This window comes from Pteronotus mesoamericanus, unplaced genomic scaffold (genome assembly GCF_021234165.1).
Source record: "Pteronotus mesoamericanus isolate MK-2021 breed Mesoamerican mustached bat unplaced genomic scaffold, CSHL_Meso_final contig_246, whole genome shotgun sequence".
In the NCBI taxonomy this organism is placed as follows: domain Eukaryota; kingdom Metazoa; phylum Chordata; class Mammalia; order Chiroptera; family Mormoopidae; genus Pteronotus; species Pteronotus mesoamericanus.
This window is the reverse complement of record NW_026555104.1, coordinates 11601288-11617049: the sequence shown is the minus strand read 5'-3', so window position 1 is coordinate 11617049 and position 15762 is coordinate 11601288. Positions and strand designations below refer to the sequence as shown.

At 39.4% G+C, this 15762-nt stretch overlaps 2 protein-coding genes across 2 annotated transcripts in view; one reads left to right on the top strand and one right to left on the bottom strand.

Moving 5' to 3' along the window:
* The window catches only part of EFCAB5 (EF-hand calcium binding domain 5), a 109540-nt gene that overhangs the window by 13659 nt on the left and 80119 nt on the right, over positions 1-15762 (bottom strand). The window contains exons 19-23 of the mRNA XM_054572997.1: positions 14616-14768; positions 6428-6531; positions 4229-4482; positions 2751-3037; positions 2287-2383 (exon numbers count right to left, since the gene is read on the bottom strand). Coding sequence (XP_054428972.1) covers positions 2287-2383; positions 2751-3037; positions 4229-4482; positions 6428-6531; positions 14616-14768 — 895 coding nt within the window. The remainder of the gene's footprint in view (positions 1-2286; positions 2384-2750; positions 3038-4228; positions 4483-6427; positions 6532-14615; positions 14769-15762) is intronic.
* On the top strand, positions 10015-10359 carry LOC129070152 (60S ribosomal protein L37a-like). Its single transcript, XM_054572974.1, has one exon. The coding sequence runs from the start codon at positions 10015-10017 to the stop codon at positions 10291-10293; it is 279 nt and encodes a 92-aa protein (XP_054428949.1). The 3' UTR covers positions 10294-10359.

The following is a 15762-nucleotide window of genomic DNA, read 5'->3' as shown; positions in this document are numbered from 1 at the left end:
GAGCTTAGAATTTCCTGATACAATTGCATCTGGAAGAGAGAGGGTTGGTATCTGGGTGACTAACAAACTGTCTTGATTGCTCCAGAAATGGGGATAATGCCAAGGGCTTAGTTTTGGTGGTGGGGTAGCCTAAGGAACAGTGGTTTCTGGCTGAATCCAGCACTGTTTTCTGCAGTTAGTATTTCTGCCACCTGAGGACAGTGTTGGAAAAGAGAAATGGGTGGGAGCATTGGAGATCAAAGGTGCTTAGGAATTAGCTGGCATGGATCAAAATGACAGGAAGCCAAGCAAATGGAAATTAGCATGTTTTCTGAAACAAAAAGGCTATATATGTTAAGGAGGTAGTTCTGATACACACATTGGAGGAGTAGCCTGAAGAGATTCCCCTGAAACATTGGTACAGTTCCACAGAAAATGCCTTTGTCTGGGGATAGGCTTGTTTAAGGCTGAGAGCCAATCCCAAATACACCCGCAAGGTAGAGGGGGGAAGGGCCTGCTCCTCCTCTCCAGGTCCCATCTGAGGGGACTGGGTTGGACGGTGATGGGTGCCTGAGTCCTCACCCAGGAAGGGGAGCTTTAGTCTGAGAGGACATAAGTGATCTTGGCAGCAGGGCCTGGATCTAGGCCAAGACACTGGCAGGTTGGGTGGGGACCAAGGTAGGTAAGGGCTCAGGGAAGGTGTCAGTTTGACAAACTGGTCATGCATGGAGAGAAGGGGGTCCTGGGTCTCAAGATAGGGACTAAATCTACTCCAAAGGGAAAAGCAGCAATGAGGCACTGGTAGAGAAAACATTTCTTCTGGATTTTTAAGTCCCCACAGAACAGTAAACGAGTCTAGACCTAGTTTATGCAAGTGTATAATGAACAAGTATTCACTCTTGTTGTTGCTATTGTTTCCTCTTAATCACTTCCTTAGAAGAAGTGATTCGTGTAACACCTATGAATCCAGAGGTTGCAGAGAATCAGCCCAGAGCCATGAGGCTACAGTAGAAGCCATTCCCAATAAAAATTCTAATCTTTACTCACATGGTTCATAGTCTGCATTAATTCACGTTAACTTTTGTTCGAACCTTGTGTTCTCTCGTATTTCCTAGCATGCCCAAACTTCTGGGAGTGCCTCGCCCTCCTAGGCCAGAGGCCCCTTTCTCATCCATGCACCTGGTTCACTGCTCCGTGCTTCTCCTGAGCTACATGCTTCCACTGCCAAAGACAGCCTGAGAAGTGTTGTTGTCTTCCTTCGGGTTGCCTTTTCCTTCCTCTTGCACTAGGAGTCTCTCTAGTTCTGAGCCTCTCGGCCTCATATAGGTGTTACAGAAGTCCAGAAACCCTTCTGATTTGATCCAGAGTTTCCACAAGGAGTAGTTGAGGGGAAGGGACAGGAGAGGGATGTTTTTCTGAGCAATTTCTTCTGAGTCATTTTCCCAATTAATGATTAGTTTTTGTGAGTAACAAAAAGGAACTTTTTTTTTTTAATTGTTGTTCAAGTACAGTTGCTTTCATTTTCCCGCCACCGCTCTCCCCCCGCCCCCCACAACCCCGACTCCCACCTTCAATCCTATCCTCCTTTGGTTTTATTCATGGGTCCTTTATACATGTTAAAAAGGAACAAACTTTAATTTTATTCCTTATTGTTCTATTCACATAAACGACCTGAGGTCTCCGGTAGGGTAATGTGTACCCACAGAGGAATGTGTGCTCATATGTGTACAGGGCAGGCGAAGGTAGGTTTACAGTTGTTCATATGGAAAATGCAGTGATTAATAAGTAAATACTAATACAAGAATAAACTTTGTTTCGTGTACTCACAACTGTAAACCTCCTTTTGTCTACCCCTCACCTTCTCCAACCCGGGAGCCTCACTGCTCATGATTCCTGCTGACTCTCCTCCTCCAAAAAGTCTGCATTACAAGTCTACAAAGACTCATGATCTATTATTTTCTTCAATTCTTCATTGAAACTACAGATAATAATAGCCTTTTGGCTAAATATACTTGTCTCCTATCCTCACTGAGGCCCCTATTCACTTTTGTTTTTTAGTGAATAATGTACACATCATCAGTGAGTGAGAGACAGATGTCCTTCTGAATTCTCATGTGTGTGGCGCAGGCAGTCACCCTGGAGAACACAGTAGGTTATAGACAGTGTCCCTCCTTTTAGGAGACTATAATAAGAACTATTTTTCCTAAAAATTGAATTTGTGAGCTACTTGTTTTGTTCTAATATCTCTTGCAACCATGTTTTATTGTTGTTAGTATGATTTAGACCATAATTAAAGTCAAAATTTACCTTTGATATATTCACCAATGAGCTTTAAATTAACGTTCACATGCTTAGCCGTTGGATCGAAGGCACATATTTTCTCAACTAAGTATCTGTTAATGTACTGTAAATAAAGAACAAAAGTTATGGGATCACCAGTGAGTGGAACTAGAGTACATAATTCACCAGTTTACATAATTTCATTCACAAAAATTTGAAAACAGGCAAAACCAATCTATGGTGATAGAAGTCAGGTTTCTGGTCACCCGTGGGGGTGAGTATGTGTGTTTGAGGGAGTAAAGGGAGAGGGTACAAAGGAGGTTTTGGGGACGCCACTAAGGATCTCTTTCTTGATCTAGGTGCTGGTTACAAATGTTCAGTGTGTAAAAAATTCTCACATTTGCACACTTATGATTCATGCAATTATTATTTGTGTACCTCAACTTGTGTGGGTTGTTTTTCAATAAAAGGAATACATAACGAAAACTCACCAGTTTACACTTATCCCAGTTTCCTAAGTCACTTGATAATTCCAACTCTGGATTAATGAACAAGATAACTCCTGTCAGGATGTCACGTATTAGTTTCATCTCGGCTTCTAACAGCCAGGACTGGCTGTCTGACAGAGATGTGGGCTCAGCTAGCGGATCATAATCATACAGCAACAGTGATACAAAGTTCATGGAGGTTAGCAGCCGGAGGCTTGCCTGCAGCTCTTGCAGCATGATTCGGAAGAAGAGAACTCCTGCCCGCTGGACCTCTCCCACACTTTCAATCTCTGTAATAACAGAATGACATCCCGCATGGCTATTCAGTACACACATTACTTTTCATAGAATTTTGAGCATAATGTAGTAAAGAAAAAACATGTCTTATGGGTTTAAACAATCTTAGTTTCTCTAGTAATGAAATCAAAAGGCAGAAATGAAATTACGCCTGGTGAAACTCACAAGAAGAGGCTTTGAGGAAAGGTAAAAACTCCTGTTTTATAGTTAGACTTTAGTTTGAATAACTACTCTCCCTCTTATTTGTTCTGTTGTTTCTGAACTTTCTTTTCCTTGTCTGTGAGAATGGGGCTGATTTCTACTTACTTGGTGAATTGTGGACATTAAGTGAGATGATATGTGTAAAAATGCTTGGTCTTGGCCTTATACATAGTGAACACTCAAAAGACATGAGTTTTCTCTTTTTCATTTCCTCCTTATCCCACCCTACCCTATGTAATAGCTAGAAAACTTTCATCTTATTCACACACGTGTTACTTCTGATTCCATCCACCCTCTTCTAGATAGCCAAAGGTTCCCATGCTTCCTTCTTCCCTCCCTTCTGCCCAAACTAGCTTTGTGCTAAGAGTAGCCTAATTGGATGTGGAATCACAAGGATTGAAGTCTGGTCCTGGCTCTGCCCCTAGTTTGCTCCTGGACCTTTACTTTGATGGGCTTTAGCTTCTTTATCTGTAAAATGAGATGTTCTGATGAATTAATACTATTTAATGTAATGGAAAGAGCACCCAAATTGGAGTTCAAATCCAGCCTCCACCACTTGTTAACTGAGTGATTTGGTGCAAGTTATTTTGTCTCTCTAAACTTCACTTTTCTCACCTATATTGTAAAATGATGCATCACCATTCACCTCACAGAGTTATGGTAAGGACTAATTGAAATAGCATATTTAAAGGGCTTGGTATATGATGTAGCATTTAATAAATGCTAGTTCTATATTATCTTTAAGAGTCCTTTCAGTTCTAAAACCATGTGATGCTAGCCAAGAAAATGCGATTCCTTACCCTTTACTCTAGCATATAGATCATACACATCAGTCTAAGACTGTCTGAAGGAATTTCTTTCATGTGGAAAATCCATATATGGCAACAATACGTTTTAGAAAACACATCATTTGTTGCATTGTCTGCGACTTTCCCAAAATTTATTAAACCCATAAATCCAGACTGTCACCACATTCACAGTACCTAAGACAAGATTTTTCTTTATTTCTCCAGATAATTCGCCCAGTATTTCATAGCAGGCAGCTTGGACCACTTTCATCATTTTCTGTAGGTCTTTAAATTCTCGATACAACAACATCTTACTCTTGCCAATGTTAAAATCGAGAGCCCCCAACGCCTCTCCTGTTCTCTCACGAAGTGGAATGACTATGTGGTTTTCTCCGCAGGCAGAGGCCAAAACAACTTCTGAACTGTCTGTACACTTAAAGAGGAAATCTCTGAAACCAGAACCAAGTAAGCATAAACATGTAAAACATCAGCCTGTTCATAGCATTCTACCCAAACATACTGAATCACTCTCTTTTGTGCCTCCTATACTCCAGCCCACCAGCCCTTGCTGCTGTTTCTTCTGCCTGGACCACTCTGCCCCTTGATTTCACAGATCTCTCTCCCTCAGCTCACTCTCTTCTCTTAGAGAAGCCTTCCCTGACCATACAGTCTAAAGCAGCAGCATCTGAGTCATGCTCCATCATGATACCCTGATTTATTGTGTTTACTATATTTATCTGATAGTTATTCTTTTGTTTGTTTGTTGGTTTACATGTTGTCCAGTATGTGCTGGTGGAATGCCTGAAGGAATGATGAGTGTGTCAGGCTCTCTGGAAGAAGAGCCTGAGACAGGGAAATGATTTACAGGGAAACAGGAGGGAGTGCTCTCAGGAGAAACCTGTGAGGGTCTGAGGAAGCAGGAGAAGGAAGGGGGAAAAGTTACATAAGAAAGTGATTTCAGGTAAAGTCTAAACTCAGCCCGATTCTAAGGGGAGCTCTCAGAGGCAAATTGTGTTGAAATCTGCCCCACCTTGATGCAAGGAAGAGGTCTTTTGTCAGCTTTGGCTCTAAGTTGCTGTGGGTGTGTGGGGAGGGTGTTTACATAACTCTGAGGCATCTCCATCTCTCAGGGGCTCTCCTCCAGAGAAAGCTCCTTGTGAGTCTTTAGCAGCAGTACCTACAGCAGCTGGCAAAAGATACATGGGGGACCCCAGCTGGGCATCGACAGCATCTGCTTGTGAGGGACCTGAGGTTTTCATAGAAATGAAGCAGCTGCTTCCTTCTCTAGTGAGGTACATTTCTCTCTCTCTTTCTCTCTCTTTTAATCTCTTTTCCTCTTCCCCCATCTATATTAATATTGAGATGTCATTCCTTTGAGGCATTTCTTGGTGCTTTGCATAGCCTCAAAAAGGACACTTCTAGTTCATAATATCCATCCTATAATGACAGGTAAGATTGTTTCTTTCTTTTGCTACTCCCACCACTTTGTACCTTTATGATAACCATACTAATGATGCGTCGTGTTAAACTTTCCAGGCATAAGGATAAAGCTGATTCGTCAACAGAGTACCTCAAAAGGCACCTGGTCTAAGTTACAGGGATCAAAGGATAAGAGTCTGGGTAAACTCTTTAACACTGTAAGGAATAATTAACGTGGAAAAGAGTTTAAAACTGAATGAAAATTCTAGTGTGAGGTTAAACTAATATTTAATTAAATAGGTTCTTAAGTATCAATTCAGTCTTTAGTTTTAGATAGGTTATTGGCCACTTAGCTACATTGACCCTCTCAGAAGCAGTCGACCTCTTTGCAATAGGTGCGTTCTCAGTTAAGCTCTGTTTTGCATCTGTTTCTTGTATTCCACAGGTGAGAGGCATTTGAAGTAACCTAGCACTTACTAAGAACAACATTCTTTGATTCTTCTCCACTTTTGTCCAGCCTGCCTTCTTTAAACAAACTTGTTCACAAGCTAGCTAATATTAAGATGAGGAGCTTTGATAAGTGGTGTGGATGTATTTGTCATAATCATGGTGGGTTTTGTTGAATCCCTTGTTTACAAAAAAAATCATAGAAAATAAAACACTATCATGCTTAAAAGCATGCAATTTTAATATAAAATACCAGTGAAATATTTTGTTTGTTTTTTTTACGTTGTTTGAAAAAAGCCCACATGATATAGAGCAGACTACAAGTACTATGAGGCCAATGAAATTTATTTTATAAAAAGGACTTGAGAGGGAAAGTCCCCTTCTCGTCAAGAGATTTTTCTCTAAAACCCAATCAGAGTGAGAGTCAGTGTATACTAATAAGAGGCAAAAGCTGTGTCTTCAGATCTATGACACCAGGGTGCGTGCTCTGGTAATCAAACAAAACAGACATGAAGATGCCTCTCATACCTGAAGATGCATGTCTTCCTGAAGATGGTAGGGGGATTTTTGTGGATTTCTGTTAGACCCAGGGGCCCTGTGACCATCATATTCCGTAAAACATAGTCTGAACCCTTGAAAAAAAGGAAACAACTTCATTATGGAAAAGAATAATTAGACCTCATATTCTCATTAAAGCTTTTGGGGACTGAAAAATAGGAAAAAATTACGAAAGTTTAGATGACCTCCAGTTTTAAGTACAGTGACATTTTACTTATTCAGAACCATTAAGGAATGAGGTGTTCAACAGGAGAAAATTTTCCAAATATGAGATTCATTTAAGTGTAAAAACTTATTTTTTATAATTGTGATAAAATGTTGTATTATATTATTTTTTAGAAGCTACAAGTACATTGCAGAACATTTGGAAAATACAAAAAGTCCTCTCCCCCCAAAATAAGTGCAATAAAAAAATATTTTCCAGTGAGGTCTTGTCTTCACCACTTCATCAAAACTGTTCTTGTCAAGGTTACTAGAAACTCTCTCATTGTCAGATCCCTAATCCCCATCTTCCTCTCCCTCTTGGCCGCACTTGATGCAATGAACAACTCTCTTCTTGATGTACTTTCTTCACATGGCTTTTGGGACACCACTGGCTCCTGGTTTTCCTGCTGCCTCACTAAGCACTCCTCTCATTTTCCTTGCTTTCTTTTTTTTGTCTTCCTCACCTCTAAGGGAGTTTCAAACTGTAGGTCATAATACATATGGGTTATAAGAATATTTTGATATCTTTTTTAATAGCCTTATTGAGGGATACTTGACATACAAAAATGTGCATATTCAATGTCTACAGTTTGATGAGTTTAGGCTCATAAGTTTTGGTCAACTTTTTTTTTTTTGGTAGAAACTAGTTTGTAATATTAATATGTTCTGTAGAATACACTAAGCTTTAGAAGTGACAAATTCAACTGGGAGAAGCAAAGAGGGGCTTTTTATGCCCTCTTTAAAAAAATTATTTGATTAAAAGGGAAACTGTGATAATAGGATCCACAGGGGCTACATGATAGGTGCTGCTTGGAAGAGCAACTGCTTCTCTTGCCTCTCTACACTCCATGACCTCAAGTGTTCTTCCAAACTCTTTGGATGAAATGTTTTCAATAGAATATTTAGTGAACTGTAAAGATTACCCCACATTGGCAATTGGGCTTCTAGCTTTTTTTCTAATTTATTTCTTCCATGGTTTGTTATTTGGTGTTACACATACTAGGCTGATTTTTTTTAAAGAATCTCTCTGTGATTGTGTTTTTAAGTTTAAATCTTTAGGTAAAACCAAACAATTTCTCTCCTGTCCACCCCCACCCCACATTGTATAAATTGACCTCTTCTGTTGTTAGACAAGAAGCATTATATTAAAAAATAAGGGGCTTATAATAGCATGCCTGAAAATAAGCTTGTCTTTCATTTATTTTTACTTGGACCAAGAAACTACAGGTTCAGCAAGTGCCTTGGCTATTATTCAGTAGTGAGATAACTGTTTCTAGTTAAAATATCCTAGGAAATCATTCAGAGAAAGAGCTACAATTATTTTCTCCACCGTTTTCTTTCTTCTCCTATTGACTTGTTATTTTTTCCTTTACATTTGCAATATTTAGTCATTCTTAACTTTCTCATTACACATTATTTATCTTTAGTTCTTATCATCTTTTGCTTTTTTCTTTTGACAAGATTTTTTAAAAATAATTAAATAAAATATAATACAAAGTATTAGAAAACATCACCCATAATAAAAGTAGGTATTTTGGGAAACTTCTGTTTTAAGTGTGTGTTGTGTGTTTGTAAGGGGTAAGGATATAAAATGTTTTTATGCTATGGTCAAGGTCAGTAGAATTTTGAGCCAGTGTGATTTCAAACACTTGAAGTGCCTCAGGGCTCAGTCCTCAGACTTCATTTTTTCTATCTTCACTAATTTCCTTGGTCATCTCATCCAGTCTCAAGGTTTTTGTTTTGTTTTGGTTATTTGATAAAATGTACATAGCATAATATTATCATTTTAACCATTCTATAAGTGTTCAATTCAGTGGTATTAAATATATTCACAGTGTTGTGTAATCCAGTCTCATGATTTTAAATACCATTTAAAATCTAGATTAGCTAGCCTAGATTTCTCCTCAAACACTAAGCTCATATATCTAACTGCCTATTTAGTATCTCCACTTAGATGTCTAATAGACATTTCAAATTATCATTTAAAAAACCTTTTTCAATTTAGTAGGTAAAAGTTATCTTTTACTAACTTTATATTTATTTCATTATGAGAACAATTGAACAGTTTTTCCATATGTTTATTGGTCATTTGCATTAGTTTTTAAAAAATAGACTTGCCTTTGTGTATTTTTCTTTTGGGTTTTTTAAAATCTCACTGATTTGTTTACAGTGTTAGCCCATTGTTGGATATATGGCAATTTCTCCCCAGTTTTTCAAAAGCAATTTATATTTCCTATACCTTTGGTGCAAGACAGTTTTATACTTTTTTTTTAAAAATCATGTTTATTCTATTACAGTTGTCTCAATTTTTCCCCTTTTGCCCTCCCTCCATCCATCCCACCCTGCCCCACTCTCCCACAGTCAATTCCCACTCTGTTGTCCATGCCCATGGGTCATTCATACATGTTCTTTGTTTAGCTCCTTCTCCTTCTCTCCACCATTGTCCTCCTTCCCCATCCCTTCTGGTGACTTTCAGTCTGCTCCATGTTTCCTTGCCTGTGGTTTATTTTGTTCGTTAGTTTATTTTGTTGAATAGATTCCACTTGTAGGTGAGATCATATGGTATTTGTCTTTCACTGACTTATTTCACTTAGCATAATATTCTCCAGTTCCATCCATGATGTTGCAAAAGGTAGGAGTTCCCTTTCTTTCTTTATTTTCATTTTAGATGCAGATTTTATATATATATATTTATTTAAATGTCAAGATCCATTATAAAATATTAAAAAATTTAAATCCATTATAAAGTCTCAGCAATTAAAACATGACGCCAGCACAGAAATAATCAAGTAAATCAATGAAATGAAATGAGCATTCTGGAAACAAATGTATGTATCTATCTAACAATGTAATATATGGTTAAGTTGATATTTCAGATCAATGGGGAAAATAAGGCTTATTCAACAAATAAGGTGCATGGACCACTATTACTTGAAATAAAACAAATATAGAGCCCTATTTCACAATTATACAAAAATATTCAGGTGAGTTAAAAATCAGTATGTAGAATTTAAGGAGTTTTAGGAGAAAATACAAAATAATATTTTTCTTACTCTGAAGTTAAATATTCAAACCCAAAAGCTATACAGTAAAATATTGACAATATGATTGTATTAAACATTTAAGACTATACAGTAATATACACATAAAAAAGTTAAAGGACAAGTAATAGAATAGGAAAATATTTGCAACACATCTAAAAAAAGGGTTAATCATTTTTTTTCTGTTTTTTCTTTAGGCAAAAATTTTACTAACATTTAATAAAAAAATCAATAAAGAATACCAAAAGTCATTTAAAGTGTTTTTTAAAATAATAGAAATAGCTCTTGGGGTCTGACCTACTTTGCAGCAAAATGGCTAAATGCACCAAGAAAGTCAAAATTGTCAGTAAATACAGCACCCGTTATGGCGCCTCCCTCAGGAAAATGGTGAAGAAAATTGAGATCAGCCAGCACGCCAAGTACACTTGTTCCTTCTGTGGCAAAACCAAGATGAAGAGACGAGCAGTGGGGATCTGGCACCGTGGCTCCTGCATGAAAACGGTCGCTGGTGATGCCTGGACCTACAACACCACTTCTGCTGTCACAGTAAAGTCTGCCATCAGAAGACTGAAGGAATTGAAAGACCAGTAGAAGATCCACAATTTGAAGCATTGCTAGCTGATAATAAATGGGTTAATTTATGTAACCAAAAAAAAAAAAAAAATAGGCAAGAACTATACAAAAACAGGTTTAGTTTCAACAAATAATAAAGGAACAATTAAAATAACACTTCATTGTCACAATCAGATTAATAAGTATTAAAAATATTGGTAATATCAAGTATTGGTGACTATGAAAGGAACTGGGTATTCATAGACTCTTTATCTTCATCTTCTTAAAGCAGTCCTTTTAGCATATCTTGCAATGCTGGTTTGGTGGAGATGTATTCTTTTAGCCTTCTTTTTTCAGGGAAACCTCTTATTTCACCTTCTATTTTAATTGAGAGCCTCACTGGGTAGAGTAGTCTTGGTTGCAGGCCTTTGCTTTTCATGACTTGGAATATTTCTTGCCATTCTCTTCTGACTTGCAGTGTTTCTGTTCAGAAGGCAGCTGCTAGGCTTACTGGGGCTCCCTTGTATGTTACTACCTGTTTCTCTCTTGCTGCCTTTAGGATTCTCTGTTTGTCTTTGATAGTTGCCATTTTAATGATGATGTGTCTTGGACTGGGCCTCATTGGGTTCCTCTTGAATGGGACCCTTTGTGCTTCCTGGACTTGCGTGACTTTTTCTCTCTTCAGATTAGGGAAGTTTTCCATCATTACTTTTTCAGGTGGGTTCTCTATCCCTTCCTCCTCTTCTTCTCCTCTGGTATCTCTATTATATGGATATTATTACATTTCAGGTTGTTGTGCATTTCCCTCAATGCCTCTTCATTCTTTTTGAGTATTTTTTCATTATCTTGCTCTGTCTGAGAGCTCTTTTCTACCTTGTCCTCCAGCTCACTGATTTGATCCTCTGCTCTGTCTAGCCTACTTTTGATTCCTTCTACTGTGTTCTTCACAAGAGATTGTATTCTTCATTTCCTCTTGTCTCTTATTGATAGTTTCTATGTCCTTTTTCATGCTATATAGCTTGCAGTAAGTTCCTCATAGTTTCCCTGTAGTTTTTGGTAATTCTCTCTGAGCTCACTGAGCTTATTGAGCTTCCTTATAACCATTGTTTGGAACTCAATATCTGATACTTTACTTGCCTGTATTTCATTTAGTTTTTTTCTGGTGAATCCTCCTTTCTCTGCGATTGCGGGATGTTTCTTTGTCTTCCCATAATTTGTGAGGCTCTTCTTTTTTGCTTCTGCTTCTTAAATTGATCTGTCTTGATTTCCTTACTTTGTGGTGTGAACTTCTATGGTAGGGAGCTGCTGTTTTTTTTTTCTGGATCTGCCTCTGATGATGTCAGCTGTTGACCCTGTTTGACCTTAGGCAATTTGTTTGAGACTTCCAGGAATCTACTGTCTGAGGCTGTCTCCTTCAGCTGTTAATCTATTCACTCTGCACTCAGCAGGCCGGCCTAGAGACACCACAGGGTGGGGCCAAGTCACTCCTGGGGGCGGGGCTATTGGGTTCTCTTATGCTGTTGCTGCTCAGGGGAGTGATCTGCCTCAGTAAGATGGTGGCTGCCTCATGGGGGAATGAGTCAGCACTGGGATCCCACCAGCTACTCTCTCAGTTCTCTCCCCAAAGCCTCCATCTCCAGTCTCTCCTCAGGCAGCCCACTCTGCCCTCGCTTTTGCCAGAGACCAGGGTAAGCGTCTGCAAACAAAAATTTATGTGTTGGCACTTTAAACGGCTCTTTGTTTCTCCAGCCACCTGTCTCTGGCCGAGAGCAGCCCTGCTGCTTTTCCAAGCTGGGTTATCTGTGTGCTTTTTGGGCTCTGGTGCTGTAGGCTGGAGATCCCTGCTTACGGTTTTGACCCCACTCTTCTCAGGGGGATCCAACTGGCCGTTTCAATATCCTTCTTGTGCTGCTGCATGTGGGCGCCCCACCCACCTTCTTGAGTCTCTACTGCACTCCTTACCAGTCAGGTTGTGCTAAAGCTGATTCCTTTGTCTGTCTGAGGTTATAAGGCTCCTCTCTCACTATTGCTCAGTTGTTTGTTCCAGGTGATTTCTCCACAGTTTAGTTGTAATTCCAGATTTGTCCTGGGAGAAGGTCAGTGTGACTTCCACTCACTGCTTTGCCCTCTTGATTCTCCCCAGTTTTATACTTTTATGTAGTCAGTGTATAGACCTCACCTTAATTGTTTTAACTTTCATGTAGGTTTAGCCATCCTTTCCCCAGACTAAGATTGTAAAGTCCCTGTCATCCTAATTTTTAATAGCTTTTCTCATGTATTTATTCTTCTTCCAGATGAAGACTTAAATCATTTTGTAAATTTAAAAAATCATTTAGGGATTTTTATTGGAATTTTGCTAAATTTAGAAATAATTTTTGGAAGAAGTCATAGATTTTAAAAATGGTCTTCTTGTAAAAAAAATTCATGATATGACTTTCTAATTTACACAACAATTTTATGTCCCTTGGTAAAGTTTGTAACTTGCTTCATGTAAAAGCTTAGGGCGATGGCTTAAAGTGGGGAGAATGTTCCAGACAAGGTGAGAGCATTTTTGAAGCCCCTAGGGGAGAAAGCAAAATGTTTTCTATTATATATGATGGGACTTGAAACACTAATTGTGGTATGGTATTTTTCCTCCCCCTCCTTCTTCTGCCCATTTAAGCAGACAGTCTCTATTGCCTTAGAAAAGAAATGTGATGAGGTGAAAAAGTGGAAAGCACTGGCTAATCTCCAGCTTTTGTTTTAAGATGATGCGACTTAAGATAGCAAACGAGGTGCAAATGTTAGCCACCTGCCTCTCAAAAATCTCAGGGAAACAAAAGCCTGAGGTCTTGGCTTCCTTGCTGGCTGTCAGTTGGGGACTACCCTTAGCTCTAGAGATCTTGGGTCCTTGTGCTCAGCCCTATACATCTCAGAATCAGCAATGGGGTGTCTAATTTTTCTCATACTATCATCTCCCTGACTGTTCTCCCGTCCTTTCATCATTCAGGGACCATGGCCCAAAAAGATTCTCTGCTTTTAAGAGACCACTGATACTCTCTACATTTTGAGGTGCAGAGCAGACTGGAGGAGAGAGGAGAGTAGATCTGGAGGGGCTGCAAAAGAGGAAGGAGCAGGCTTAGAGAGTCACTATAGTTGAGTGCTTGAAAAACGGTATCCCTATAGCTACCCTCAGCCATTTTTAACACCAAAACCTCACCACAGTGTCTTTCACCTAGGACAAACCCCTGTGTTTATCCTTAGATAGCTGTACTGGTCTCAGCTTGGCTGTGACCCACCCAGACCCTGCTGCTGAGTGGTCCTCCTCTCCGCCCCTTTGGGGATGATCTTCACCTCCATAAGATGGCCTGGGTTAGAAAGACAGGGACCTTTGTGGCCTCATCTGCAGCACTGAGATTCTAAAACTACTGCTCTTGAAGCCATGCTTCTTGCTGACTGCTATGAGTAATTTTAACCTTTTCCACGATGCCCTTGGTGTCATTTCCATTAAGGCCCCAAAAAGGTGCTTAGGCATGAAAAGACACTGGCCAAGTGGAATCCTCCTTGAACCCCACACTGTTTAGCCCCACTGTGGCTATGGCCTATCAGACTTGGTAGTCTGCTTCCACACTAAGTGGTCCTTACCCGCCAACCTCCCACACATATACATACCAGCTGGTCCATCCTGTTCCAACAGTACTCGGACACTCCCATCCCCACCCCACCCCAGAAACAGCACCCGTAACTAGAAAAAGCTCTTCACATTATAGATTGAGAGTCTTTAAAAAAATTGGTATGATGTAATTGTATCTTTCCAAAACTAGTGCCTTATCCCTTCCCACTTCACCCATATGATTCTGGTGGGGGTTTCCGTTACTGTAAACACCCCATCCTGGCCAGGGGGGGCATATTTCAGCATATCCAAATGAGTTTTCTTTCTTGGGTTTTTCAAATGTAACAGGAAGGAAAGATTCTTTTCCAGCTACTAAGCAACTGGCTTGCCCCATGGAGAAAACCCATCTTCAGCTGGAAGTACAAAGCCGAAGTACAGAGGGAAGCAACCATGAGAACTGGGAAGAGAAAAGAAGATGAGAGAGCCTTGTTGGCATTGAATCTCTGGATCTGCTCATCCTGGAAGTCAGCTCATCACCTGTCCTTTCTTCATGTTGGTCACATGAGTCAATCGGTTCCCCTTTTTGCCTAAGGCACTGTAAAATGAATTCCTGCCACTCATAACCAAGACTCTTGAGTTGGAGTCATGGGAAACATGTCCCAAGTTAGCCCAATAGCTAACTAAATATGGTTTTAAAATATCAGCAAGACAATAACATCTAGAAACTCTATTACTCTGGGAAGGTCTAACACTGCCCAGCCCTGCCTACCTTCTCTGGGCTAGGCTCAATGAAGTATGTAGTAATGGAGATAGCGCCTGGTGTGATGTCATAGAGCCAGCTGATACCAGTGATCACAACATGCAGGATGTGCTCCCGGCTGTGGACGTAGTGATAGGCCTTGCTAAAGACATTGGCAACACCCTGTAGAGACAGAAAGTTTTAATTGCCCTTTCTTTTTATATTAAAATAGCAAAATAATTAGTAATGCATCAATTAGATTATTTTATTCATTAATGATATTCTACTTCCTACAAGTTATTCACCAATTCTCAGAAGGCAGTGTTCTAGCTTCTACTATGAAAAAATAAAAAGAATCATCAAGAAATCAAAGGTGTAAGAAGAAATCTACCATAAGGTCCACATAACTTATGTTTCCTGATAATCATCCAGTGAAATTTGTGATAGGTACATCCAGAAAACAGTTCCAGAAGAACAAAATAAACTTTGAAGTGAGAAAAAAGTGCTTAGAAGCCAAGAACTAATATCAGCCTTGGGCAGATGGGTAGGAGCTGCCCTGGTCTGATGCAATAGTAATGTCTGCATCTTCACTTGGCTATTGTCGTCAGCTCTGCAATACAGGATGTGTTGAGTGTCAAAGCCTGCAACATGCTAGATTACACAGTCTTCTTATAGGACAAAGGATCCTATTTCATAGAGAAGCAATGAGAACTCCTTAGAACTCATCTGTGGTCTTGTTGTCAAGAAACCTTAGGAACAACAAATTCCTTAAAAATAAATGTATTTTATATTAGGACCTAAGGCATCTAAGGTTAACGCAGGAACTTTTACCTCCAAGGACTAGAGGATCAGTTTGTAATTCATTTTGACATGTTCTCTAACAAAGCTATGTGTATATATAGTTCACCTACTGACAACTCCATATTCCTCCATTTTGTTCTTAATATCGTCACATCATTATGTAGATGAGAATGAATCTTATTAAAAAGATGTCCAGAGAAAGATTCAACCACTTTCCATTTACTCATCCAGTAAGTGGAAAATTTTAAAATAATGGTAAATAAACATCAAGAGGCAAGGACTTACGGGGAACAAATGATAAGGGCATAGCAAGTTCCTGGTTGCTGCTGCACCCCAGTCCATTGCCTCAGTGAAGGCTTTTGGTTCCCCTTCATTG